General features: G+C 35.2%; 2 protein-coding genes across 10 annotated transcripts in view; one reads left to right on the forward strand and one right to left on the reverse strand.

Moving 5' to 3' along the window:
* On the forward strand, nt 1–25,403 carry ECM2 (extracellular matrix protein 2). Of its 2 annotated transcripts, none has more exons than XM_039348221.1 (10): nt 1–222; nt 3,570–3,878; nt 6,976–7,164; nt 9,677–10,270; nt 10,841–10,956; nt 15,154–15,289; nt 17,589–17,746; nt 18,087–18,226; nt 21,840–22,166; nt 24,115–25,403. In XM_039348221.1, exons 2-10 carry the CDS (start codon nt 3,584–3,586, stop codon nt 24,323–24,325), a joined length of 2,166 nt encoding a protein of 721 aa, XP_039204155.1. In that variant the 5' UTR covers nt 1–222; nt 3,570–3,583; the 3' UTR covers nt 24,326–25,403. The 2 variants fall into 2 exon arrangements, with proteins under 2 accessions (XP_039204155.1, XP_039204156.1); XM_039348222.1 differs by lacking the exon at nt 1–222 and adding an exon at nt 6,328–6,436 and having other exon boundaries at nt 3,764–3,878.
* The window catches only part of LOC120310144 (centromere protein P), a 181,284-nt gene that overhangs the window by 30,660 nt on the left and 123,356 nt on the right, over nt 1–27,268 (reverse strand). The gene's annotated exons all lie outside the window — the stretch shown is intronic.

Here is a 27,268-nt window from a genome sequence, read left to right on the forward strand (position 1 = left end):
TTCATTTTCTTGAAGGGAAGATTTTATAGCTGAAGTAGCTGAATTTCTGCACACATCAGGACAGAGCTTCTCTTCAAGGAAAGGAACGATTTAAGGAGGCACATGTTTCCTTCTTAACTGCCTCTTTTCTCTGAAATAGAGCAGCACAGATTCTTTTATTTTTCTTTTCTGCAGCTGGAGTTTAAATGGCAAACAGAATCTGCTATTAGATTAGATTACCAGGTAATGTATTATATCTACATATTAAGTTGCTATTTAAAATATGGGAGATTGACTATCAATATATTTGTGTGTGTATGTTGTCTGTGTGTGCATTAGAGAACAAATGTAAAATGTATTTGCAGAGAGTATATTGTATTTAATTTCATGAAGTTTAATTGATATGAATAAAACCGATTATTTTTACATTGGCATAGAAGTAATAAAAAGCATTCACAAAATTTTATGAAAAAACGCTAATATCTTAATAATTCCTTAATAATAGTTTTTAAGGCTATGTTCATAGCTATGAATTTCAGTGGCATGGGATAATTAATAAAAAATAACATAGTGTTAAAAATCAACTTCTTTTTCCCAAATGCATTCTCTTTTTACTGTTTGGAGAGTAGTCCATTACAATATAGATTTAAAAGAGTAATTTGAGATGAAAGATTATCTGAATAAACTGATCATTTCCCCTGCCCTTTTCACAGAATAAACTGTAAACATAATGCAATTCACCTGGGAAAATAAACGATTCCTCTCTCATATCACATTTAGCGTGTGGCATATGCAATATGCAGAATATACTAGTACAGTGTAGCTCAGCCAGCTGTTACTTCCTTAATGCAGTCCAAGTGGAAGCAACCTCTTGTTCAATGTATATCCACCCATTATTGGCCCCCATCCCTCTTTCCTGAACATAAAGACTGATTCAGTAGATCCAGACGACACTTTTCATGATCCAGAAATAGCAACTGTTGTTGCCATGCTCATAGCTTTCATCAGGAGCATATGATGGGCAGCATTTGTGAGGAGCTTGTTCTCCTCATACCTTAAACAGAAGGTAAACCTTAGACCAGACATCATAAAAGACACCTACCCTATATTTTTTAGGCTTTTAAATCCAGTAAAGGAACAACAAACATGCTTTTGTGGGAAATCATAAACCAAGACAAAGTATATACAGCGTGGCTTCTTGAATTCTGCCTCCTTTACTAGCAAAGGACATAGGTAGGGTATGTACTCCTCTGTGGGATGAAATATGTTGACATTCTCTGTATTTGTATGTACATGCACTATATCTCCCAAGGACTAATCGGAGTATGTATATATGTGTAGCCTTTATGTGTATATATTTTGCTCTTCTCTCATATTGTGCATGTTTGGGTACACAGGAAGGCGTGGGATGGGCTCCATATGTGCCTGTCTGGGTCACGTGATCAAGGGGGAAGGGTGGAATAAACAACATACCAGCTGATTGCCCAATTTCCTTTCCCACAGTGACACATTAGAGGAAATTTTATGAATTTATTTTCTCTACTCCCACAGCCTGATCCAGCTTGCTGATTTTGCTCTGTTCTGAATTTGGAGAATTATCCTGCTGATAAGACAGATAGAGAGACAGAATCCTAAATTCTTTTACAGAATTACTTTTCAAACTTTCCTTGGGTTGGGAAGAATAAAAAAACCACCAACTTTTGCCCTGAATAAAACTTTTGCTAGCCATGGACAGGGTAGCACAATTAATACTGCTGTACTGTCACACAGCTTTATTTTAAAGTGATAAACAGAATATTAACAGCCTTATGTCATTTATAATTCACAACACGTGGCTTAAAATAAGAGCTGTCTTCACAAAAGAAATTTCAGTTGTTTATAAAATGAAGCCAAAGAACTTCTCTTTGTAGATGACAATGTGACATTCAGAAAGAGTAAACTTGCAACAATATTTCATTAATTAATCTCATCCTATTAAATTAAGAAAAATCAACTATCTATATCATTTAAGTATTAGTTATAGTAATTCATTTCCAGTCTTTCTGATTATTCATTAATCCAGAGTAAGAGGACTGTATTTGTCTCCAAAAGCAGGGGTCCCCAACCTTTGGACCGTGGCCCACTAGTGGGCCCTGAGGTGTTTGCAACCGGGCCATGGAACCGACAGCCAAGTGTGTGCAGGTGCATCCCCACTTGCATGAACAGTGGGCGAACATGTGCATACACACTCCATTTGTGTGAGCAGTAGGTGCGCATGCAGGCTGCTTGCGCGGGACCATCCCCTCCCCCCCCGCCCCACTGCTCTGCAAAGCTGGAAAGGTTGGGGAACTCTGTCCTAAATGCTGCAGCTATTGTAAAACCTCTGATGGATAATGGATAAAATAAAGTTAAAACAATATTCCTCCTATTTATATTACATATTAACATGAACCTTTCCAAGAAGAAAAATAGATTTTTACTATTACACCACAGTTATAATTAGTTTATAATTTATAATTAATCTTTTGCTTCTGAAAACACACAAGGCCCTTAACCACTGTGTTCACTGCCATGCTTAATAAAACAAAATGTTTTAGGGAAATTGGAAATCATACCTTTACCTATTATCAGATTATATTTCATTCCATATCTTCACAGGATATGCCCTTACATGTTTACAATAAATGTTTGTTCAGATAAATAAGTCACTGCACTAATATTTCTAATTATTGAAGTTCAGAATTGGAGCTACGCTAAACCAATTTTCTTTTTCATTAATTAATCTCACCTTGGCGAGATGGGCAGCATCCAAATTTGATAAATAAATAAATAAATAATAATAAACATGGTTCAGAGCAGCTGCCTCTCATCTAAGTCAAACTTCAGTTGGAAACTGGAGTCTTGTCTTTCCATAGACCTGCAGTGCAAAAATGAGATTCATCCCCATCGAAATATAACAGAACAACAGAATAACAGAGTTGGAAGGGACCTTGGGGGGGGGGTCTTCTAGTCCAATCCCCTTGTTGAAGCAGGAAACCTAAAACCATGTCAGACAAGTGGTTGTCTAGTCTCTCTCCAGTGTTCAAGCATCTGGAGGCAAAACATTCCACTGACGAATTGTTCTAACTCTCCTTAGTTTCAGGTGGTTCTCTCTTTGATTAGTTTCTATCTATTGCAGTGTTTCTCAACCTTGACAATTTTAAGGCATGTGGACTTCAACTCCCAGAATTCCACAGCCAGCAATGCTGGCTGTGGAATTCTGGGAGTTGAAGTCCACATGCCTTAAAATTGTCAAGGTTGAGAAACACTGATCTATTGCTTCTTGTTCTGCCTTCAGGTGCTCTGGAGAATAGGTTGACCCCCTCTTCTTTGTGGCAGCCCTTAGGTATTGGAACACTGCTATCAGATATTTGCTTCCAAAGAACATTGCTTTATTTAGTTTATATACAAAAGATTCTCACCCTTATACAATTTGTAAATAAAAACAAATAGCCATTGACCTTGCCTTAGACTCTCTACTTACTAAGGACCTTAATAAAAATAATGCATTTTTTATTTTTAATTCTAAAATCTTTAATCTTCAGGTGACCTTTTCCTTCTTTTTTATACAGCACTCCAGGGAACAATGCAAAAAACAACCCTAATCTACTACCTGTTGCTTGTTTATTTGTTCGTTGCTCTTGCCCAGAATAAACCCAATGGAATGCCCGGAAGAGCAAGGCGAAGAATAATCTATAGACGATTACGAAAGGTTCCCTTAAGAAATTACAGTTTAAATAAGCAGTCACAAATTAGACCTCCAATCTCTAGGACTCCACTAATGAGCATCCCACTTACTAATATTGATGAAGATATTCCTGGAGTATTTAACTCTCTTACCCATTTGGATGGCCAAGAATCCAATTACAATATTTTGCCAGGTAAGCAGGAAAAAGTTATTTTTTATATATATTTATAAACCATCCATTTAAAAAAATAAAACTATTCCAAATAGATGAATTCTTTGAGCTTAATCTTGGGTATCATGTATGACAGTGATGGCGAATCTTTTAGAGACCGAGTGCCCAAACTGCAGCCCAAAATCCACTTATATATCATCGGGTGCCGGGTGGGCGTGGCCCATTGGGTGGGCATGGTTGCGGTGGTAACGGCAGACTGGGTAGGACTAAAAAGTTCAATAAATCAATTCCAAATTTGCGAGATCTTTTTTTTCCCATGAGAAGTTCAAATTGATTGATTGAACCTCTTTTTTTTGCACACAGTGGCAGAGGCCTAAAGCGAAAAGGTTTTATAAGACCCAGCTGAAGGCCTAGGCTGGGGCAACAGCACGTATGCCCACAGAGAGGGCTCTGGGTGCCACCTGTAGCACGCGTGCCATAGGTTCGCCACCACGGATGTATGATATTCATTCATTGTAGAGAAATAACAGAAATCTAGTAGTGGATTTGCTGCTCTTCACCTAATGCATAGAAATAGATTTTATTATTTATTTTACGGCCTCCCAATTCATACTGTGTTGATTCACAATATGAGATCTCACTAACCTAAACATAAACAAGTGTGGGGGGGTTGGTACTCATGTCAGAAGCACTAAGGTGCTTCCAGATTGAAAGGATTAACCTGCGACATCACCATTGCTCTTTCACTCCAGCTCCTCTTGGTAGGAGCTGGAATGAAGGATGAGAGCTCAAACCTGCCCCATGGCAGCTCTTAGGTCTCAAACGCGGGCTTGCTAAAAATCCTGCCCAGCGTTCCAACCACTTGAGCCACCGTGTTCCACACGTGTGATTAAATAAAAAATACTAACATGCTTGTATAGACCAAGTAACTTTCTACTGCCAGGTCAAGTTAAAATGTACAGTTAATTAATACACATCTTTCAAACATTGTAGAATCTCATAAAAACAGGTGATTCCCCCCCCAAAAGCAGGTAACTGTACAGTATTCCAGCAACTTTTTTTTATCAGAGTACATGGAATTGGATGAATCGGTGAGTCAGCATTATTTAGACCAGTAAAGGTTTAGAACTGAACTCATCCTAGTGAGTGAAGAATTCACATAACTGACATTTGCACTCTCAATGGATGTGCAAACTGATTTTGTGACTGTATGCTCCACAGCTATCTCATGATTTTTAGTGTTCTGAAAGAACCATCCTAATAACTTATGTTGACCCACTTGCCACAAAAGTGATGGAAAGCATTTTATTTCTATCAATTTCAGCTGGTCTGGATCAAGGCATTAGAAGTAGACTGTTGTAAAAAATCACAGCTGAGTATTCAGAATGAGAGATTCAAATATTTATATTAGTGGTGTTTTCAGTTAAAAAGATCTTATATAAATCAGAATATAAATAGTGTCTATGCAGTTTTCTATGATGAAATACTTTAATCCACAATATGTTAATTCTCTCTATACTAATATGATGAATTTCAAAGCTAAGTCCAATATTACATTAGCAGATATCTCAATTGTAGCCCTTAAAGTGAAAGTTTTCTCAGTACAGCCCATTATATAAAACTCTGTTCTAGAGAGTTCGACAGCTCTCTGAAACACATCTGGGTGGTACTGGCACATGGGGAGAGAAAAATACACTTAATATTCCAATGCTATCCATTTTATCACTAAAGATATACAATTATATGAAACTCTATATCTATTTATCCAAGGTATTCAAAACTAAAATGTATGTGGTAGTAACAATTTGGTTTAGCCATGTACACTAGAAACATGGCATAGAAATATTTGGAATAAATAAGTATAATTTCATTAATATATGAACTTAAGTAAAGGTGAAATCATGGCTTCATTGTAGTAAGCATTCATACTGTAACATGCAGCAGCAATCTTCTGAACATGTTCCTATTCAACATCTAATTCTAAACATTTATATATATCAACTTTTATAATATGATTGTATTATAAATTGATAATTATTTACTATGGAAGATGTCTGTGATTTATTTCATTGTTATAATTCTAGAAATTATACAGTATCACAGTGTGTGTGTGTGTGCATATATATATATACACACACATGCACACCAAATCAATTATTCTTGTTTCAAGATGTACATAATAAATTAAATAAATGATCTCAAAGTGGAATTACATAGAAAAGGTAGGTATATAAAGCAGTTTTTTTTTTAAAAAAAGGGCAATTAGAACACAAAAAGTCCATTTTTAATAGTCTCTCTAAAGCTGTTCATTTGGGAGCATTTGTTTTCATATTAAAGAAAATATGCTGGCATACATACCATACCTTCTATATGAAGTATTTTAGATCTCCCTCAGGAATCATCTGAAGTAAAATGTAGTTTCCTCATTTTCCCCTTGATTGTTTCTTTTTATCTGGAATTTTACCCAAAGGTGGAACTAAAACCACTAAACTCAAATAAGTTGGAGCTCAGTACTGAAACTACACCATATTTCTGAAGCTGAAAGCATTGAGGTATCTGCCAAGGATTTCATCCATAAGGTATTTTTAGTCTAGTATTTAGAGTGATTGCAAGTGAAGATTGCATTGGAAAAGAGCCTACCTATCTCTAACTTTACAATCAAATGTTCAGTTAAATATGTTATATTTTATTATTATGGACATATATTATAGAAGGTGTTAAATATCTTTTACAAGATTTTTACATCTTCCTTTCCTAAATTATTATATTCCAGGTATGGTACAATAAATATTTATATTTGTAACAAGCATACTACAAGTAAGTCATCATTCAATGGATGACTGAAAGACATTGAGTTGTATTATCCCCTTTTATAAATTTATTATGAGAATTATTTGAAATGAGTTTGAATCTAGGTCTCTGCAGATCTAATCTGGAAATCTTATTGTTACATTATCAACTCTCATGTGGGATAATATTCTGTTGCATCATCATTGTCTGAAAATAATAGATTGCCACATACATCAAAATTTAGATAAAGCTGGTAGTGAAAACGTACACTTTATAATTATTTTATATATTTGTATAATAAAATCTGCTTTTGGCTTCCATTTCTTAGGAAAAGAAGGACGATGCTTTGCTAATGGAATGATTATGTTTGATAAAGCTGTGTGGTCTCCTAAACACTGCATTACATGCCTCTGTTCAAAAGGAAAGGTGTTCTGTGATGAAACCTCATGCAATCCTGTGACATGTCACAAATCTACAATACTCAAAGGGGAATGTTGCCCTGTGTGTCTGGAGAATGGTAAAGTATACTAATTTCTTATATACACTAAGCCTTATATGCATATGACACACAGGAAGTCCTTGACTAAAACATCCATTTAGCAACTGTTCGAAGTTATGATGGTAGAAAAAAAAGTTTAGTCTTTGCACTTACAACCAGTCTTTGCACTTACAACCATTAGAGCAGAAGTCCCCAACCTTTTGGGCAGTAGGGACCGGTGCCACGGAGAAAGGTTTTTCCATGGACCAGAGGGGGTATGGTTTTGAATACTGCCTGCATCCCAAGGATGGAGCTTGGCTTGTTTGTGCGGCCCACTTGTTGGCATGCTGCGGATCGGTGCCGGTCCACGGACTGGGGGTTGGGGACCCCTGCATTAGAGCATTCCCATGGTCACATGATCAAAATTTAGGCACTTGGCAACTGGCATGTATTAACAATGGTTGCAGTACTCCCAGATCACATTGTAGACATTTGCAATCTTCGCCCCTGGCTTCCAATAAAGTTAATGAGGAAAGCCAAATTTGCTTAATGACTTTGTGATTCACTTAACTGCTGTGCTGATTCATTTAACAACAAAAAACATTGTAAAACTGGGCACTGCCCCGCTTATCAATGGATATTCCAGTTGCAATTATGACTGTAAGTTGAAGAGTACCTTTCCATTTCAGAGTATATTAATTTCTTATATATAATTTGAAAATAATATGTACACATATGCCTTTAATTATAGTCAAAAGTTACAAGGAAATGAAAAGGAAAATAATTCACTGTTCCTTGAATGCAATTGAACTATTAGTTTGGAAATTGGAATTCGTGAAAATAATATTTAATCATACCAATAATAATGTTTAAAAAATCATATATATATAATCCAATCCCAAAATACCAACATACAGTACACATTCATTCATTATGAATTGCTAGCATTATGCACAAAAAGTACAATAAGTGGCAACTTTGATAGTTCCTTGCTCTTAGATTATTACATCACTCAGACAATAACTGGAAAGGCATGTTTAGGTATCACCTAAACCAGTTGTGTCCAGCCTGCATGCCGCCCTAAACAGCTAGTAATGTGGAGCTTCAAAGGAGGAGCTTTGATCACACAGTAATGCTTGCCATCTTGATATTTTGACTTCACCTTGCGATGTCTCCTCAATTATTCTAGCATTATTAAGTATAATTTTATGGCATATCAATATACTAAATCAAACCAAATCACATGTGACAGGCAAACATTTCTGAAAAGCTGATATGACAAAGCAAGCAATCACATGCACTCAGATCTGAGCCAATAAAACTTCAGCACAGGACAGGAGAAAAGAAAGTAGAGCTTACTTACTGCCAATCCCAAAGCAAATATTTCATCTTGGCGTTTTGGAAATTTTACAACAAGGCACAAAACTATACATGTATTCAGTCTAATCCAAACCTTAATTAAGGCTGAAATCAGCACAGAGCCTTGATGTTTTTAAATGTAGCTTGAAGCTCAAAATTAACTGCCCAAACAAACTAATCTTAACAATGTTGTACAAGTATCTTTATATTAACAAAGATATGGTAACAATTTTGGTAAAAGCTGTTTTATGAAACACAACAATACACATGTTTATTTTGTACATGTACATGTCAATGTACATTCAAGCTATTCTCTCACATGAACTCTAACATCCATAGCAAATAATTTTATAAAAAAATTACCAACCGTGCAGCTACTGTGAGTAGCCTTCTTGTTTAACCAGGTGTTTTTACAGCTGTTTTCCTCTGAATATTTTATTACCCTATGAGCCCATCCATCAAACCAATAGCAGCAGGGACATAACAAATTGATTTTTTTTTTTTTTAAAAAAAAGCAACTCAATGACAAAGCACTCAGAATAGCCAGAACATTTGAAACAACAGTTTGAAACTTTTATTTAATGTCTTTTGTTCCAACTTTTAAATAGAACTAATAAAATATACATGTTTTAGAGTAGTCTTATTAATAGTTTTTGAGTAAGAACACTTCAAAATCAACATGTTTGCACATCTTGATTGTATCTTAATACATTACAGCTGTTCAAAACGATAAAAAACTTATGAACCTGGAATTTTTATGAGAATTTATATTAGAATCCAATCTATACATTTTCTTTGCATGAAATATTTATAAACAAGGTAAATAATTAGAGCAACTAATGCTAATAAGACTAAAAAATTAGAACTTTAATATTTAACTAAATATCTGGCGCACATGTTCCCGCTGCTCTCTCTCAATATAAATATAGATCGATATAAGCACATCCAATAAAATAAGTTTATTGGATACCCATAAAACCACAGAAAATAACAAATTAATCCAATTAAACTTTTAATATTTCTGATCTTGTATACAATATTGTTTGCATGCAATATTGATTTTGTATACACTTCCAGCAACATTAACTATAGGTATAGCTTCAGTATATCTTTATTGACACTTATTATAAAAACGGCATTACGAGCATGTGTTCAATTAGCATTAACTCTTTTTGTGTGTGTTTATATTCAGTATCAAGTACAATTTCTCCAGGAGACACAGCTGAAATTTCTGGTGATTCTCCTGTGCCAACTAACCGGAGTGAACCAGTCTTGCGTTATATGCAGACACAAGATCCAATGGAAAAGAAGGAAGGAATACTTAAAAAGAATATTCATATAAAAAATAAAGCAAAGATGAAAAAGAGGAGAATAAAAAGCCACAAGCCAAGAAGAAAACATGAACATATGAAGGATCAAAGGGAAGAAGAGGTGGAAACCAGATTGGAGGAAGAAAAAAGAAGAGTTTATGAAGAGGAAGAGCTAAGAATTGAGAAAGAAATTAAAAAACAAGAGCAAGAACAAGAAAAAGAGCAAGAACAAGAACATGAGCAAGAGCAAGAAGAAAATGAACAAGAGAAGGAAGGAAGTGAAGAGGAGGAAGACACATTGTATGGAGACGTGTTCAGAATGCTCCCACACTTCCCAATTCCTGAGCCTTCTACTGAAATTCCTCCTTTGCCTACCGGATGCTCTGTCTTAGAAAATACAGTAAGCTGCATTAGCACCAAACTCACACATATACCCGTAATCAGGGATGAAGAGCTTACAAGCATAGAGCTTGAAGGTGAGGATTTTTTATAATACATTGGAAGTATTTTAAAAGAGCTCTTTATCCAAATGAAACCCAGAACTCTGTTCAAAGGCATTGATATAATTATGACAATATAAACACAGTTATTATTTATTCTATTCCTAATGCTCTCCTTTTATTTTACTTCACTCACTGCAGAGGCATAATTATTATTTTAAAATAGGTCATCCTCTGAAGAGAGTTGAAAAGACCTCTCCTTGCAGGTTACTGAAAGGCAAGCACTGGGGAAGATCTTGAGAAATTAACCTCCTACTCATTCATCAGTTTTCCAATGTTGCACTTGATTAAATAGTTTCCTATTATGAACACTGGGAAAGGAAGGAGGAGAGATCATTTTTATTTCCTGTAGTGTTGCATTAAATCTTCCACTTTGTTTGCTGTTTAATGAAGAGACCATATAAATCCTTACTAAAAAAAAAAAAAATTCCGGCCTAAAAAGTTATTAGTCTTTTCTTGAGTTAGGTTACTTGTACTGTACATTTAAAAAAGAAATGGTCAACAATTGGAGATCACATTCTTAACTTTTTTCATCCTTTTCCCTAGGGAATGACATCAGTGAAATTCCAGATGGAGCTTTCAACGGGCTGCCTAATTTGGAGAGAATTGATCTTCGTAAAAATAAAATCACATCATCTGGCATTGGTCCACAGGCATTTAAAGTAAGAAAAATCTATACAATCATAGACACAACTACACACATACACAAAGGTTATACTCAACTTTGGATGAAAAGTTAAGTAATTTTATTTCCTGCAACACTTGCATCATTTTACTTTCCTCTTTTTATTTTCAATATATTGTTTTAAATAATAGCATGTTTATAATATTATTCATATATATAAACATTACTACATTGAAATAATGTAATGTATTGTAATTTGCCTCCTGCGAGTCCCTTGGACTGCAAGGCGTTCAAACCGGTCAGTCCTAGAAAAGATCAACCCCGACTGCTCTTTAGAAGGCCAGATCCTGAAGTTGAAACTCAAATACTTTGGCCACCTAATGAGAAGGAAGGACTCACTGGAGAAGGGCCTAATGCTGGGAAAGATTGAGGGCAATAGAAGAAGGGGACGACAGAGAATGAGGTGGTTGGATGGAGTCACTGAAGCAGTAGGCGTGAGCTTAAATGGACTCCAGAAGATGGTAGAGGACAGGAAGACTTGGAGGAACGTTGTCCATAGGGTCGCGATAGGTGGGACACAACTTCACAATTAACAAATTGTAATTTGCAATATTTCTTTTTGGTGCCTTCAAGACAGTGTTGACTGTTGGTGACTGCATGGATAGGTCCCTGCAGTTTTCTTGGCAAGATTCAGAAGTGGTTTGTCATTGTCCCCTTCTCCTAAGAGAGTGACTGGTCCAAAGTCACCCAGCTGGCTTTGGGCCTAAAGTACAACTAAGTCTCCTGATTTCTAGCCTGGTGTCTTAACAACTTCCCCAAAGTGGGTCCAATTTACAACATTACAATTTTTAAAAAGAATATCAAAATATTCTTGTACTTTAAATAATGCAGTATTCTGCTTTTGCTTATTATGGATTGCATGTTCTTTCATCCATAAAATTCTACATAATTTTTCTGAAGACTTTTGTAATCCTTAAGATATACTGTACATCAGATTACACATTTTTTATTTTCTTGGCTATCATGAATTCCAGGAAGATTACATCTAGAGGTAATCTCCTAGTTCTTTATTCCTCTTTCTGACATAGGAATATGATCCAGCTCAACATAATGGTCGCTCCATTTTTAACAGATACCTCCAACTGATGTCAGAATAGTACTATTCTGTGCATTGGATACATCACTCCTACCCAGCAATTGTTTCTTCCAAAGTGCAAAACAGAAGAGAGATCTGGTGTCCTACTTTCCATCTCTATTACCCTATTGTTACATACTTAAAAGTATTAAAGCAGGAATAATCAAAAGCCACTCCCTTTGGAATTTTCCATGCTAATTAGGCACAATATTATTTCCAGTATTGTTTCCTTCCTATAGTTATATGGAGAGATAAAACTTTTGCCTGTTGTTCAGGTCTCTCTCTGCTTTTGCTTACCTTTTGTCAATTAACTTGATGTTTGCTGATGTTTAATAAATAAACATCAATCTATATTTTTGCTACTTGTATTAAGTGACGTGTGCTTACTCTAATCTGGCTATAAGAAATGGCTGGGAGTATGCTGAGTATAAACTGCCTTGGAAATTACTGGAAGTAATTTTTCAACAAAAGTAGTGTGGGTGTAGCAGAGAGTTATAGCTAAATCCTAGCACCAAGAGCACCCCAGTTACCAAACATCCTAATTTATTTCCAAGTACTTAGTCAAGCTGAATCAGCAATCAGATACTATACACTGCAGTATTTTTAGGACTAAAAACATCCTACTAGAAGAGTGTTTTTTTTCATACCTTCAAAGCTATCATAAAAATTTTTGGAAACTTACAAGAAGGACAAAATACGATGACTACATAAAGGCAAACAGAAAGCCAGCCAACCATCAAAAATTATTTTTTCAGACATTTATGGTCCATGTCAATTAAAACAAATGGTGGAAAAATTATTTTAAAACATTCAAAGACTCTTACTCAAAATAGATTTGAATCTATCTTTTAATCAAAAAGCAAAACATAAACTAAAAAACTAAATCAAATATGGTAAAACATGAGCTTTAAATGGGAAATCCTGAACCATGCTTATATACAGAGCTAAAAATGGAAGACATACGAACAATCCTGTATTATGACTACATAACTGTAGGAGCAGAAGACAAAGGAGACAGCTTGAAGATCATGAACTATTTAAATAAAGAAGTGGAAGATACTAGGCTTCAATTCCTGGAATTGAAATTATATATAAAATAGAGAGTACTTGATCTACCAAAACCAAAAAATGATATTAATAACGTTTCTAAGTCTGAGTTAGACAAAAGTCAAGGACACAATAGAATATTGGATATCTGAATTGAAAGAGGGAACCAGAATGAGTTGGCAAGTAACAAGCAGAACAGAACAGTTGGCAAATAACAAGCAGAATATATGCTAGGGAAAGCATATATTGCATCTGTGAATAAATCTGTTACAGCCAACGAAATTTCATTGCATATAGAAAGATCAATAAGAAAACATAGGCAGACTGAACATCAGTAAAAAGATATGGGAGATACTTAAAAGAAACAATGGACTTTAAAACTGTAAGTAATCATCCAAAAATTATTTGATATACACATTTGAATTGAGTCGGTAAATAATTTTGCCTGGAAATCAACTACAGGATACATATATTATTTTAATGGGAGTGCATTAATTGCCTGCTGCAGCAACATCTACAGAAGTGAAATACCGTGCTGTGGAAAAAGGATGCGGGGAATACATGTGGCCACACAAACTTCAAAATAAAAGAACCAATCCCAACTATGTTATATGAGAATTGCAGACACAAAGCCCTCCAACCCCCAAAAGAAATACGTAGATATTGAACTATGAAGGACACGCAAGAAAAGGGGCAGGTACAACTGAAGTATTGTCCAACTGATGCAATGATGGCAGCTGTGTTTACCAATCACCTGCTCAGAGCTCCTTGCTCAAGCTGGAGAAGCCCTGGGAGTCAATACATGAAATCAGTACAACCCGCTAGAGTACAGAATGCTGTGCATAGAATTGATGTAAAGGGAAATGTTCGATACATCATACCTCTGTGCCAGACTGTTACTTTCATGGTGAAGAAGAGAGGGCAGCTCACCTGGGATCCAACTTTCTATTACTATTCTGTCCCTATTATATTCATAAAGGATCAAAGTTGGAATAACAGAATAGAATAACAGAGTTGGAAGGGACCTTGGAGGTCTTCTAGTCCAACCCACTGCTCAGGCAGGAAACCCTGTACCATTTCAGACAAATGGTTGTCCAATCTCTTCTTACCAAACCCATTCCCTTTGGATCTGTCCATACTAAGTGTCAATATTGTTTACCCTGGAAAGTTCTTCTTCACTGTTTTGATATAGAGGTAAGAGACAGAATAATGTGAATTGTCCCCTGCTGTTTGTATCTGTCCCTGCTATTATCTGCCTTTTTTCTGTTTTTTGCCAAATGCTTTTCTTAATGTTTGTTAATGTTTAATAAATAATTATCAGGCTATGGCTTTTGGTAGCTGTACTGAGTACTGAGTGTACTTACTCTGGTTTGAATATAGTGTCCTGAGTCCAAACTAAACTGGAAATTACTCACAATCATTTTCCAGTGACAGCCAGTTTTTAGCAGTGGTTAAGGCAGTAGGCTAGAAACCAGAGAAACAGCGAGTTCTAGTCTTGCCTTGGGGCTGAAGTCAGCTGGGTGACTTTGGACTGTTTACTTTCAGCTGAGGGCAGAAATAAAGGGCACACAACTTCCAAAAATGTGATAGTGATTCAAGTGCACACATACACACATGCATTCTTCCCAAACTGTAGAGTTTATTCCTTTTAAAACGCATGAGAATATATTTACCACCCAATATTTGAATTTTCTCTCAAATTTCCCATATCCTGTTCTTTAATAAATTTGTTTTGCTGTAATAGTTTTCCATGTTAATGTTGCTTGATACTAATACCTTACTTTTATTTTTTTATTTTATTTCACACATTTTTAAATTAAATTTCCAGCTTCATACATTGTTCAATTTAAATTTAAATTATTTAAATTAATTAAAATTATTATGTTTTATTTTAGCATGTGCTGGCAAAGGTTCTTTGGCCATTGAATCTCTTGTCTTCAAAGAGCTGTAGCAGCACCATCACATTCTGCACATGTTCTTTGGACCAATAATTTAGCTAGTGTAGATTAATAAAACAGAGATTTACAAAATGAGTATTTTCTTTTAATACAGAACTTGAAGAATCTGCAACGTTTATATATGGATGGAAATACACTAGTTAGTATTCCACATGGTTTGCCATCATCTTTGGAAGAACTTAAAATAAATGAAAATGAAATACATGTAATTAATGAAGACAGCTTTCAAGGTATTTTAAAATGTTACCTCATTATCATCATGAGAGTTTTTAACTTCATGCAAACAAAATTGAGATCTTTGATTTTCTGGGGAAGAGCTTACTTTTCCCCCCACTTAGATTCTATCACTAAGATTTACTTCTTTCATTCCTATGACACAGAGTTACGTATTGGCCTCATCAAAAATTATAAGAGTGGTGCAAACTGAGAAGCACAGGATGAATCATACTTTCCACATCATGATAGACACCATGAAAGTCATTGTTAGGAGGCACTTTTTCTATCAATGAATTCCTAGGAGCAGCAGGGAGCATCATGGGATATGGGAATTGCACCTAGGTTTTATAGCACAGTGCTATATACTTTTGCTCAAACTGGGATTTCCCAAGATACCACTGGCAACTACATACTTACAAGGGAGTCCTTGGTGCTCTTTGAGTTTTGTTGTTTGCTTGCAGACATTTCATTATCCAATTAGGTAATATATCAGTGCTAATAATATGTGGTTTGTTCCCAGTTTCTAAACAGTCACTTGCCCTGCAATGTTAGTGGGCATGTTGATTTCTCTTTGTTAGTTCCTTGATCAGAATATTTTCTGCTTGATAATTTATCTGGAGTTTTTGTTTTATTCTTAGCTTTTTAAATTCTCTCTTGAATGGTGTGTGGATGTGGTTTATCTCTATGTGGGTACCAGATAAATGTCAGGAGGGATTAACACTAGATAAACAATTAAATAGAAAATTAATTAGGGAACTACCAGGGAGAAAGCTACATCCCCATCAATATCATCAGGACAAGCTATATCAAAAGGAAATAAACCCCATATTCACTCTTACTGATGGTGTTATGTATTTGGGTAATTAAACCTCTGCAAACAAACAGCCAAACTCAGAGAACATCATGGATTCCACAGTTCAATGCTGAGTTGCATATATTCTCTCCTATTGGATACTTATAACAGCCAGCTATCTATTTATCTATTGATATCTATTATTGTCCCCCAGATATCATTATTGAGACCTAATTCAGCCATTTACTGGATGATTTATGGGCTCCTCCTCCCTAGATCCTCAGTGTAATTCTAGTGATTGCTTCACATGTCTCCTGTGTTTCCTGGAAAATAAGCCCTAACCGGAAAATAAGCCCTAGCATGATTTTTTAGGATGCTTGTAATATAAACCCTACCCCCAAAATAAGCCCCAGTTAAGATTAACAGCCAGATGGTCACATTTAGTAGCATATTTCCCTGAAAATAAGACCTAACCAGAAAATAAGCCCTAATGTGTCTTTTGGAGCAAAAATTAATGTAAGAACCAGTCTTATTTTGGGGGGGAAACACTGTATTGCCATGTCTTATTAATAGCTCCTGTGTGGCGATGATAATGGAATGTGTGGATGATCTTGGGGAAGAAGGGAAGAAGCTGCCTAGGAAACAATCAGACAAGAGAGACAGGAGCCCCTCGAAGAAACTTAATGGTTCCAGCATTAATGGTTCAAGCACTTAAAAAGTGGCAGCAAAAAGTTTGTACTTTCAAGACTTGTAGATTCTTCTAATGTATCCTTATAATAAAGTAGAACTACTTCATCTAGTCATGTTTCCTATCTGGGTTACCTGGGAGGGCTGATGGGAATGCAGTAGGAATTAAAACTGTCCAATGAAGTTCCCAGTTTTCTATACAAGGCTAATTGTTAATTGTTAGCTATTTTATGATCAATATTGGTGAATTTAATAATATTATATAGTAGAAACTCAGATTTAAATGTTGTATTGAAGAAAATTTATTTTGGATCTAAATATACATTTCCTGCTAGCAATATTTGACAGGTGATAGATGGCAGATTGGTAGGTAAGTAGGTAGAGACAGATAATAGATAGCTAGACCGACAAATAGATAGATACATTTTCTCCATGACAATATCTCTCAGTAATTGTTTTATAATTACTTTGAATGTTGGAGCAAAGCTTCAGATATCAGTGGTTACTAGCATTATATTATTAAATCCTCTGTAGGATTGAAGTTAGTTCTATATTATATTGTTTATTATTTATTCAGTTTCAACACCTTCTTCCTACATTGAGTTTTATTACATGTCAAGTCCTCATGGTCTCTTACATGGAATCTGTAATTATTTCTCAAATGGGACATGTATGTATGTATGTAACTGTATAGTTGTGACAGAAATGCGGCCGTGTGTGTACGTGTGTCCTGATTATTTATTAGCCTAAAATTCTACTCTTAGCTGAGGATAATAGATAATACATTAATACTTTATTTAATGTTATTTTTTAAACTGTTTTTATTTCTAAAGGTTTAAAAAAGTTGCTAATACTGGAATTAGAGAGCAACAAGCTTAGTGAAGCAAATGTCAGCCCTTTAGCTTTTCAGCCTTTGAAAAGCTTGTCATATTTGCGGCTTGGACGAAATCAGTTTAGGACTATTCCACAAGGTCTTCCCCATTCTATTGAGGTAAAATAATTTTTGAAATTATTAACTTCCTTTATTTTGTAAAGTTTAAATATTTGTTCAGGAAATATACATCAGTAATAATCAATTAAGTTCTTAAACCTCTTGGCACATTAAGTGTAGAACACATTCAGGATAATATATGAAAGAAGAACAGTTACTGTGTTTCCTCTTCTTTCATATATAACTTATATTTCTCAGGCAACTTTACACAACAATTGCATAGCAGCTCTATGAAATCAGTTTCAAATCATAAATAATAGATTTTAAAGAGCTATTTTAAGTTTTAATATACCAAACCATATGATTCCATGTTTCTTTTTTCTACCATTTGTTTAATTAGGAATTATACCTTGATAATAACCATATAGAAGAAATTTCAGAAATATGCTTTAATCAGACCAAAAGCATAAACACAATTGTTCTAAGACATAATAAATTAGAAGAAAGCAGAATAGCCCCATTGGCATGGATCAATCATGAGTAAGTACAAATTACTGTCAGCAATATTTGCCTAATGTAAAAATAAAGAACATTAAAAGTTGAACTGTGTAGAAGGCAAGTTTTCTGCAACTGCATTGGAATTCATGATTATTTGTAAGCTGTTTGTTTTCCTCCTGTGGTACAGTATGAGAGGAGGGCAGCATGACTTTCTCAGTTTGAAACAAGTTTTGGAACAAACAGAAAAAGACACATTTGTTTCTGTTTCCTGCATAGTCTCAGTATAGGATGAAAATCATCTTCAGGGCCTGCACTGATATATATTGATATATACCATTAATAACAAGGGAGGTCCAGACTATTTTTCACTGGGTTTTAAAATATAAAAGTCAGCAGCAAATTCTTTCACTCTTTCCCCTTTGTCATGATCTAATAAGATATGAGAGGTAAATGGTCTCAATCAGACATTTTCAAATAATGCTGTAAAAGAACTTCTTTCCCATGAGAAAATGAAAGAAAGGAACAACTCTATCTGTAACAGGATTTTAAGGAAGGGCCTGATTTTTGTTTCATATTATAGTAAGATTAAGAGTTGGGTAAAATTGACTCTTACAGGAATGAAACATTCTGGAGAACTCTGAAATGTTTCATTCCTTCTCTAGAAAATACCCGGTAGTGACCTAGCAATTTCCTAGAAGTTAGAACATACGGGTAGTCCTCAACTTATAACCATTTGTTTAATGACAATTTGAAGCTATGCTGGCCCTGGAAAAAGTGACTTGAAGTTATGACCATTGTACTGTTCTTGTAGTCATAGGATTGCAATTTGGGCACTTAGAAATTGGCTGGTATTTGCAACAGCTGTAGCATCTGCAGTCACATGTTCACGATTTGCTTTACAACCACATCAATTTATGATGGAAATTCCTGGTCCAATTGTGATCATAAGTTGAAGATTCCCTGTTTGTGGAACTTCGTGAACTATTTCTAATTTGCAGGATTAGCTTTCAGAAAATTGTCAAACCACTTCTGGGATGATCAGACCAGTGTGACCTAGAGAAGAGTGGAAGTTACACAGGATTTGTAGAATATTGCCTGGAAAACTAGATTTTGCACTTCCCTACTAAATTTTCTAAAAGTCTCTGTAGTAGCCCTTGATCATCTGTAGAGCTCAGAATATTTATCTGTTCTTTGCTCTGGAATTAGCAGAAACCTTGGGTCAAAAACAGTTTCCAGGAAGAACACATAGAAATATCATGAGAAGAATGAAAAAAGTTTAAAGGATGTTATGCATGAAATGAACTTATTGATAAGCTGAAAAACAAGCTGAGAATTGTATAGAAAATTGAAGTAGGGGCTAATGACTAAGAAAGAGTAGAAAGAGTTTTAATGAGTGGGGATGGAGTCAGAAAAGCTAATGAGACTAGTGAGGAATGCAAAATGTAAGAAAAATCAGGGCTTGAACTTTGTCCATTGTAAAATAAGAGAAAAGGAGTTAGTTTATTGCACAAGGAAAGTGGATCTATAAGTAACTAAGTACCTGTCACTGCAAGAGAACAAACTTATTCTCCATTGATACTGAGGAAAGGACAAGGAAGAACAGATTAACATTAAAAGAAAGAAGATTCTGGCTGCATATTATGAGGAATTTCCTGGTAGCAAGAACTGTTAATCACTAGAATAGTGTACCTAGAACCATGTATTCCTCTTATTGAAGTTTTTCAAATGCTCTTGCCAGAGATGGTTTGATGCAGTTCTTCCCAAACCTTTTCCTTCAATATCCAAACCACTTATCAGAAAATCCTTTCAACCAATGTAGATAAAATACTTTAAGCCAATTTAAATGTCCCTGTTATGTTTGGATAATGGGTTTGTGTACCATTACCCAAAGAAAAACTACTTTTACCCAATTTGTGGTAATTTACCACAAGTTTGGGAAGCCCCATTTTAATGGATTGAAATGAAAACTCATATAAGATCCCTCCCAACTCACACATTCTACATCTCTGTGAAGTAACAGGGAGTCAACATAGGATCTTGGCAGAATAATTTGTGTATCTATTATCAAAAAACATAATATTTGAAAAAAGTAGAATTAAAACACTGTTCAATCCTTATTATTGTTGGACTTTGCAAACTAAACATATATGTTCAATTTAATTAAAACAAAAGTAAGTATTTGAAGCACCTTCCTCTTAAATGTCAAAAAAGGGGGGAAAATTCTCTCACCGTTATCCCTTAGTTTAAAAACTGAATCAGTATAGTCAAATTACATTACATTACTTTAGCAGTGTTTTCATGAAATAACTGGAGGAGGAAAATTAAGAAGGCAGGCAACTGGACCTATAAATATTTCCATAGTTTTTTTCTCTTATGTAGCTTCAAAACTGCCAGTCCCCAGATACTGCAAATTGTTATGAATAATTCGAGAACTGTGATGAGAAAGGAGTAGGTGGTACAAAGAAAAATCTCTTTAGGGAATTGAGATGTTTATTAAAAACAAATGGCTAGTTGGTATTTCTTTTTGCAGTCCTACCTCTATATTAAATAGTATGGAATCTGTTGCAGAACTGCAAATTTCCAGATTTTTGAGGCATGAAATAATTACCCCAGCACCTCCTTGAATAGAGTCACTGTTATGCCTTATAGTTTCATCAATGTAAGTAGTTCTTTTAGGATAGAAAGCTGCATGCTGATTTTCTTTCTGGAAAGTGAAAAATGCAACAAAAAGCAAATAATCCCTAAGACATCATTCTTGACTATATGTCATGGGGAATCTCTAGAACTAAACTCTCCTAAATGTGCTGCCAATTTATATGCTGGGGAAATACTTTGGATCACTAGACTCCTTGTCTATGACGAGTACATATAGAGTTTTCATTAGGGTACAAAGAATTCTTTGCCTGCTAATCAGCTATTATCCTTTTCTTGGGTAAACTAAAAAGCAAGGGAAGGTTCAAACATACTCCTACTTTCTACATAAATCTTAATCTGAAAGCATTGGTCATTATCCAGGGCCTACTGCCTAGATGGCTACAGCTGTCCTAAAGTTCTGCTGACTTCTTTTTTCCATATTACTTCATTCATAACTGTCTAATAGCCTTCAACAAGGCTGGGTGGGACAGTAGTACACAAACATCTGCTGTAAGCATTTGCAGTGTCCATCAGTGTTAACCAAAGAACATTAAAAACATTATTGTGGCCACAGATTTTACTAACCAAATTTATTTAACAAAATAGAAACAAATCAATCAACCCTGGTTTTTAAATGACAACGAATCATAGATTTTGCTCTCTCTCTTTTTGGCCTAATAGAATTGAAATCTCCCATTTGGTTTTCTACCTTGTACGACCTAGGCAACAATGGCTTGTGCAACAAAACATGGTGTCAAAAACAGAAATAACCAGAAAAATCAAACTATATCTCCTCATTCAGATAACATACTAAGCTACAATTGTAATCAGTAAGTCTGCCCTTCATATTATGACAAAAAACAACCAAATTATACCCTAGAACATTTGTGTATCAGCAACATGAACTTAGCCATACAGTTGGAATAGATGAGATTGAGTGCTTCAATATTCCTACCTTTTGCTTTGCAATGTCTGTTATCTTGCTCTTTTTAATTTTTGTGTATTTTGTCTTTGTCTCCAGGAACTTGGAATCTATTGATCTTTCTTACAATAAGTTGTATCAGGTTCCCTCCTATTTGCCAAAGTCATTAGTACATCTTGTACTCATAGGGAACCAAATTGACAGAATTCCAGGATTTGTATTTGGACATATGAAACCAGGGCTGGAATACCTCTATCTTTCATTTAACAAACTTGATGAAGGTGGGATAGATATTGTGTCATTCTATGGAGCATACCATTCTCTCAGAGAAATGTTTTTAGATCATAACCAGTTGAAATCTGTGCCACTTGGAATTGCAGAAATGAAAACATTAAATTTTCTAAGACTCAACAACAACAAAATCAGGTAATATAATGGTGTGTGGGAAAGACCTTGGGAGATGGGGAGAAGAAATGCTGTATAGCCGTAATTCCCAACCTTTCCGGCTTGGTGGACTGGTGGGTAGGGGAGAGGGAATGGTTCCACACAAGCAGCACATGGAGCTCTGCTTGCATGACCATGAGCTAACACAAGTAGAGCTGCCTGCCACTTGCGCAGCCCAGTTCCAAACAGGCTACGGCCTCATAGGGCCCGTGAGTTGGAGACCCCTGCTGTAAAGGGAATACTCAGATAATATAGGGAATACTCAGATAAGAGTCACCATAGCCTGCAGCTACACAGTGGGCAAAACAAGATGTTCAGAAAGGACTGTCCCTAAGTTCTTAGGCTGTAAAGGTGAAAATGGGAAATTTTTACTTTCAGATTTGCAAGATTCTGTTAATGTAGCTTTATAAGAAAGTATAATTAGCTTATCAGGGCATATATCCTATGTGATTTACTTGGAAGTCTAAAAAGTAATTAAGTATTTTTTATAAGTTAAATTTAAATATAATAATTTGGAGAAGCATAAGATTAAATGCATTAATGTCTTCTACACTTTCATAGAGTATCAATTTATAAAATTCTATTTTGATGCTTTAAATACTTGAGCCATGCAGAATGAGACCTTGTTAGTACAATCAGATAATACAAGAAAGTGTTAGCAATCTTTTAAAAAAAGCACACAATTTTTTTTAGGACTTCAGCAACCTCAACTCCAAGTTCTCCCATAAGAACAGTTCTTACCTGTTATCTTAGTATAGAACAATAAAATCCTTTAAGCGTTGGCAATTTTGCCAGATTTATCCATTTTTTAAAAAATAAAAAATAAAATTCTAGGTGCTAAATAATGGTGTCATATATATTATAGTATATGTGTGTCATGTAACTACTTCTTGATAAAGGTTGTAATGAAAGACAACTATGTGGTAGGCACTCAAGTAAGTTCTTTTTAATAGGACAAAAGTAGAGTGGCCATTTAGGAAGTACTGATAATTTAGTTTTAGTGGGAAAATATTGTTACCAAAATAACCAGAAAAGAATGCCAAATTTGTTTAAAAGTGTTTGATTTCTCTTCTTCCAGAAAAAAAAAATGCTGGCAATCAAATTCCTGGGATTAAACATATAAAATTTTTTTAAAATGTCCAAATACAATGAAAATACCCAAAAACTACTTTTAAAGAAAGCAGTTAAAAGACTAAGCATACCCAAGTGTGAATAAACATTGCAGGACACAATCTGCAATAAAAAGCTTGATTTGAACTTGATTCCTGATTGCTACAAAGATCCATATAGCTCCTATAGCAAAAATTAAAAAGCAAGAGTTGAACATGCTTTGAGGAGTGTATTCCTGCTAAAATTTGATCCAGTAAAGAGGTAACAGCAATCAATTTATTTCACCACAGCTGATGGCAACATAACAATAGCAAAAATATATAGTAAGTTCCAAAATATACTGTATTTTGGAATCCTCCAAAAATACTGCTTAACTAGATGGGTCTTGTTTTAGCCTAGCTACAAAGATTTATCTTTGCATTTCATTACAAACAACATATTTACATAGCAGTTTCTTCAATGTAATTTTTCCTTAACTGTTTAAAACTTAACTAACAGTTAATTATTTATATATTTAATCAGCGAGAATGCACTATTATGAGATTAAGCATTTTTGCAATCAGGATTAGGGAACTACCTGATATGGTGAGGGAAAATTTCCTTGCTGACCAAGTATGAGACTAAATGACTGATTTGTCATTTTTGGACTGCTGTGTAAGGAAAATGTCAATTAGCCAGAGTGAGGCACACTTTTCTGCTAGCTTTTTCAACTATCCATCAAAGTTTCTAGCTTGAAAATTATCTGGAAAATAATTGATGAGGTTTATTAACAAAATATAATAATTACCCTTGCTTCACTAATCCTGGTATGGTTTTACAGAGCTGTCCCTCCAGAGCGAATTTGTAGATCCAGGTTAAATAATGAAGAGGAAAATGATGACATTGACGAGGAAGAAGACTATGAAGATTCGCCGTTAGAATATCTTCACCTTGAACACAATTTTATTAATACAAGGAACCTTTCACCATATGCTTTTTCATGTGTACGATCATATTCTAGTGTGATTCTGAAACCTCAGAATATTAAATAAAATGTTTTGTAATACAAAACTATTTTTATATGTAAATAATACAGTTATGCTATTTGTTCTTCACCTGCAATTAATATGTCATAAAAAGCATCTGAATATTACTGTTGCTTAATAATAGTAATGCTTATGGCAATAAAGTATGGAGTATGAGTATGAAGTATGGAAGTATGTAGCATGAATGTCTCCAAGAAAGTGATAACATGCTACAGATAAAGTGCTATATACATGTAATATAAATGTTTTAAGGAAGAACAATAAACCTGGAATTTATTGAGCTTCCAATTAATTTTAGAGTTAGTTCAATCAAGACAATTTTCAATACAATGAATTATAATATTTTACATCCTTTGAAGTATGCAATTACATCATTAAAAATATCCAAAAATACGTTAAAAATTAAAATGTCATGGTAGTAAAATAAAAGTTTTGTAATATGAAGACTATTCATCAGAGCTACATTTTAAAAACACTGGCTTCTTTTTTCACCATTGCAAAATGCATTCATCCTAAATATGCAACATCCTGGAGATCATCTAAAAATTCTTAGGAAAAAAAACCTGTACTTCAGACAATGTGATATGCTTGAGAAAACTATTAAGCATCTTTTGGAATCATAAAGGTATATACATTCTCAACTTGCTATATGATGAGGTAGATGTATCAAAAGCTGCCTTCTCTCGTGACTCTACATTTAACTGGATTTGCCAATACCTTTTGTAGGCAGAGTAATATGGCATGAGGCTTACTTAGATAACATCAGTATGGTATTTATAGGCAAACGTGGGAAGAATATCTAAAGCATTTGGGAAAAAACACAAGTCTCCTGAAGGCTGCCCTAGCAGTAAATTCAAAAAAGCAGATTATAAAGAAATCATATTTAGATTTTCTGGTAGGAAAGATATGAAATTAGATAAAAAGAAAACATTAGTTCTGAAAGAAGTCAAGGCTCCAAAAACAAAGAAAGAAGTTAATTTTCTTTTTGGACTAGTACAGCACAAATTGGTTTGTTTCCCATTTTGCCAGCTTTGACACTTCTCATTGAAGAGATTAAAATAAACAATATTGGTTATATTATGTATATATTACATACTGTATTTATTTTTCTGTCTTACTGTAAACTGCTCAGAGTCATGTATGTGAAATGAGTGGCTATATTAAATCAAATAAATAAATAAATATTGAAATTGACATCAGAATGTCATTAAAATTTCAATACTTGACAGGAGCTTTGTGTCAAAGATTCAGCATAAAAGGGCCAGAGTATGATAAGGATTCCAGCAATAAATTATGCTTCTGACATAGAACTTGGTATAGACTCATGGGGAAGGAAATAATGCAGTGGTATATTTAGCCAATATACTATCTTTAGAACAAGCTAACTATAGCACCATTGAAAAGAAAGAGATGGCCTTGAAATGGGCCATAGATAGGCTCAAAGTAATAATAATAATAGTAGTAAAGTTGGAAGGGACCTTGGAGGTCATCTAGTCCAACCCCCTGCTCAGACAGGAAACCCTATACCATTTCGGACAAATGGCTGTCCAGTCTCTTCTTAAAAACTTCCAGTGTTGGAGCATTCACCACTTCTGAAGGCAGGTTGTTCCACTGGTTAATTGTTCTAATGGTCAGGAAGTTTCTCCTTAGTTCTAGGTTGCTTCTCTCCTTGATTAGTTTCCATCCGTTGCTTCTTGTCCTGCCTTCAGGCGCTTTGGAAAATAGCTTGACTCCCTCTTCTTTGTGGCAGCCCCTGAGATATTGGAACACTGCTATCATGTCCCCCTTCGTCCTTCTTTTCATTAAACTAGACATACCGAATTCCAGCAGCCGTTCCTAATATGCTTTAGCCTCCAGTCCCCTAATCTTCTTTGTTGTTCTTCTCTGTACTCTGTACTCTAGAGTCTCAACATATTTTTTAAAGCGCAGTGACCAAAACTGGATGCAGTATTCCAAGTGTGGCCTTATCAAGGCATTGTAAAGTGATATTAACACTTCACGTGATCTTGATTCTATCCCTCTGTTAATGCAGCCTAGCACTGTGTTGGCCTTTTTGGCAGCTGCAGCACACTGCTGGCTCATATTTAGGTGATTGTCCACTAGGACTCCCGAGGTCCCTCTTATAGTTACTACTATTGAGCAAGGTACCCCCTATACTATACCTGTGCATTTGGTATTTCTTGCCTAAATGTAGAACCTTACTTTTTTCACCATTGAATTTCATTTTGTTAGATAGTGCCCAGTGTTCAAGTCTGTCCAGATCCTTCTGTATCTTAAGGCTGTCTTCTGGAGTGTTGGCTATTCCTGCCAGCTTGGTGTCATCTGCAAATATGATGAGTTCCCCACCTATCCCCTCGTCCAAATCGTTGAAGATGTTGAAGAGCACTGGGCCCAGAACAGAGCCCTGGGGCACCCCACTACACACTCCCCTCCATATAGATGCGGTTCCATTGAGGACCACTCACTGAGTACGGCTGATCAGACAGCTACGGATCCATCTGGTGGTGATGTTGTCTAACCCACATTTTTCTATCTTATCAAGTAGTAGGTTGTGATCTACTTTATCAAGTGGCTTACTGAAGTCCAAGTAAATTATGTCCACAGCATTCCTCTGATCCACTAATTTTGTCACTTGGTCAAAGAATGCAATAAGATTTGTCTGGCATGATCTATTTTTGACAAACCCATGTTAGCTTTTAGTAATGACTTTGTTTGCCTGTAGGTGTTTGCTGATTCGTTGTTTGATTATCTTTTCCAGGATCTTCCCAGGTGTTGAGGTCAGGCTGATAGGTCTGTAAATTTCCTGGGTCCATTTTTTTCCCCTTTTTTGAAGATGGGAACTACATCAGCTCTTTTCCAGTCCTCTGGTAATTCCCCTGTGCTCCAGGATCTTTGAAAAATATAGTTCAGTGGTTCTGAGATCACATCTGCCAGTTCCTTGAGAACCTT

The sequence above is a fragment of the Crotalus tigris genome, unplaced genomic scaffold (genome assembly GCF_016545835.1).
Source record: "Crotalus tigris isolate CLP2741 ecotype Arizona unplaced genomic scaffold, ASM1654583v1 scf7180000018125.1543573, whole genome shotgun sequence".
NCBI lineage: Eukaryota > Metazoa > Chordata > Lepidosauria > Squamata > Viperidae > Crotalus > Crotalus tigris.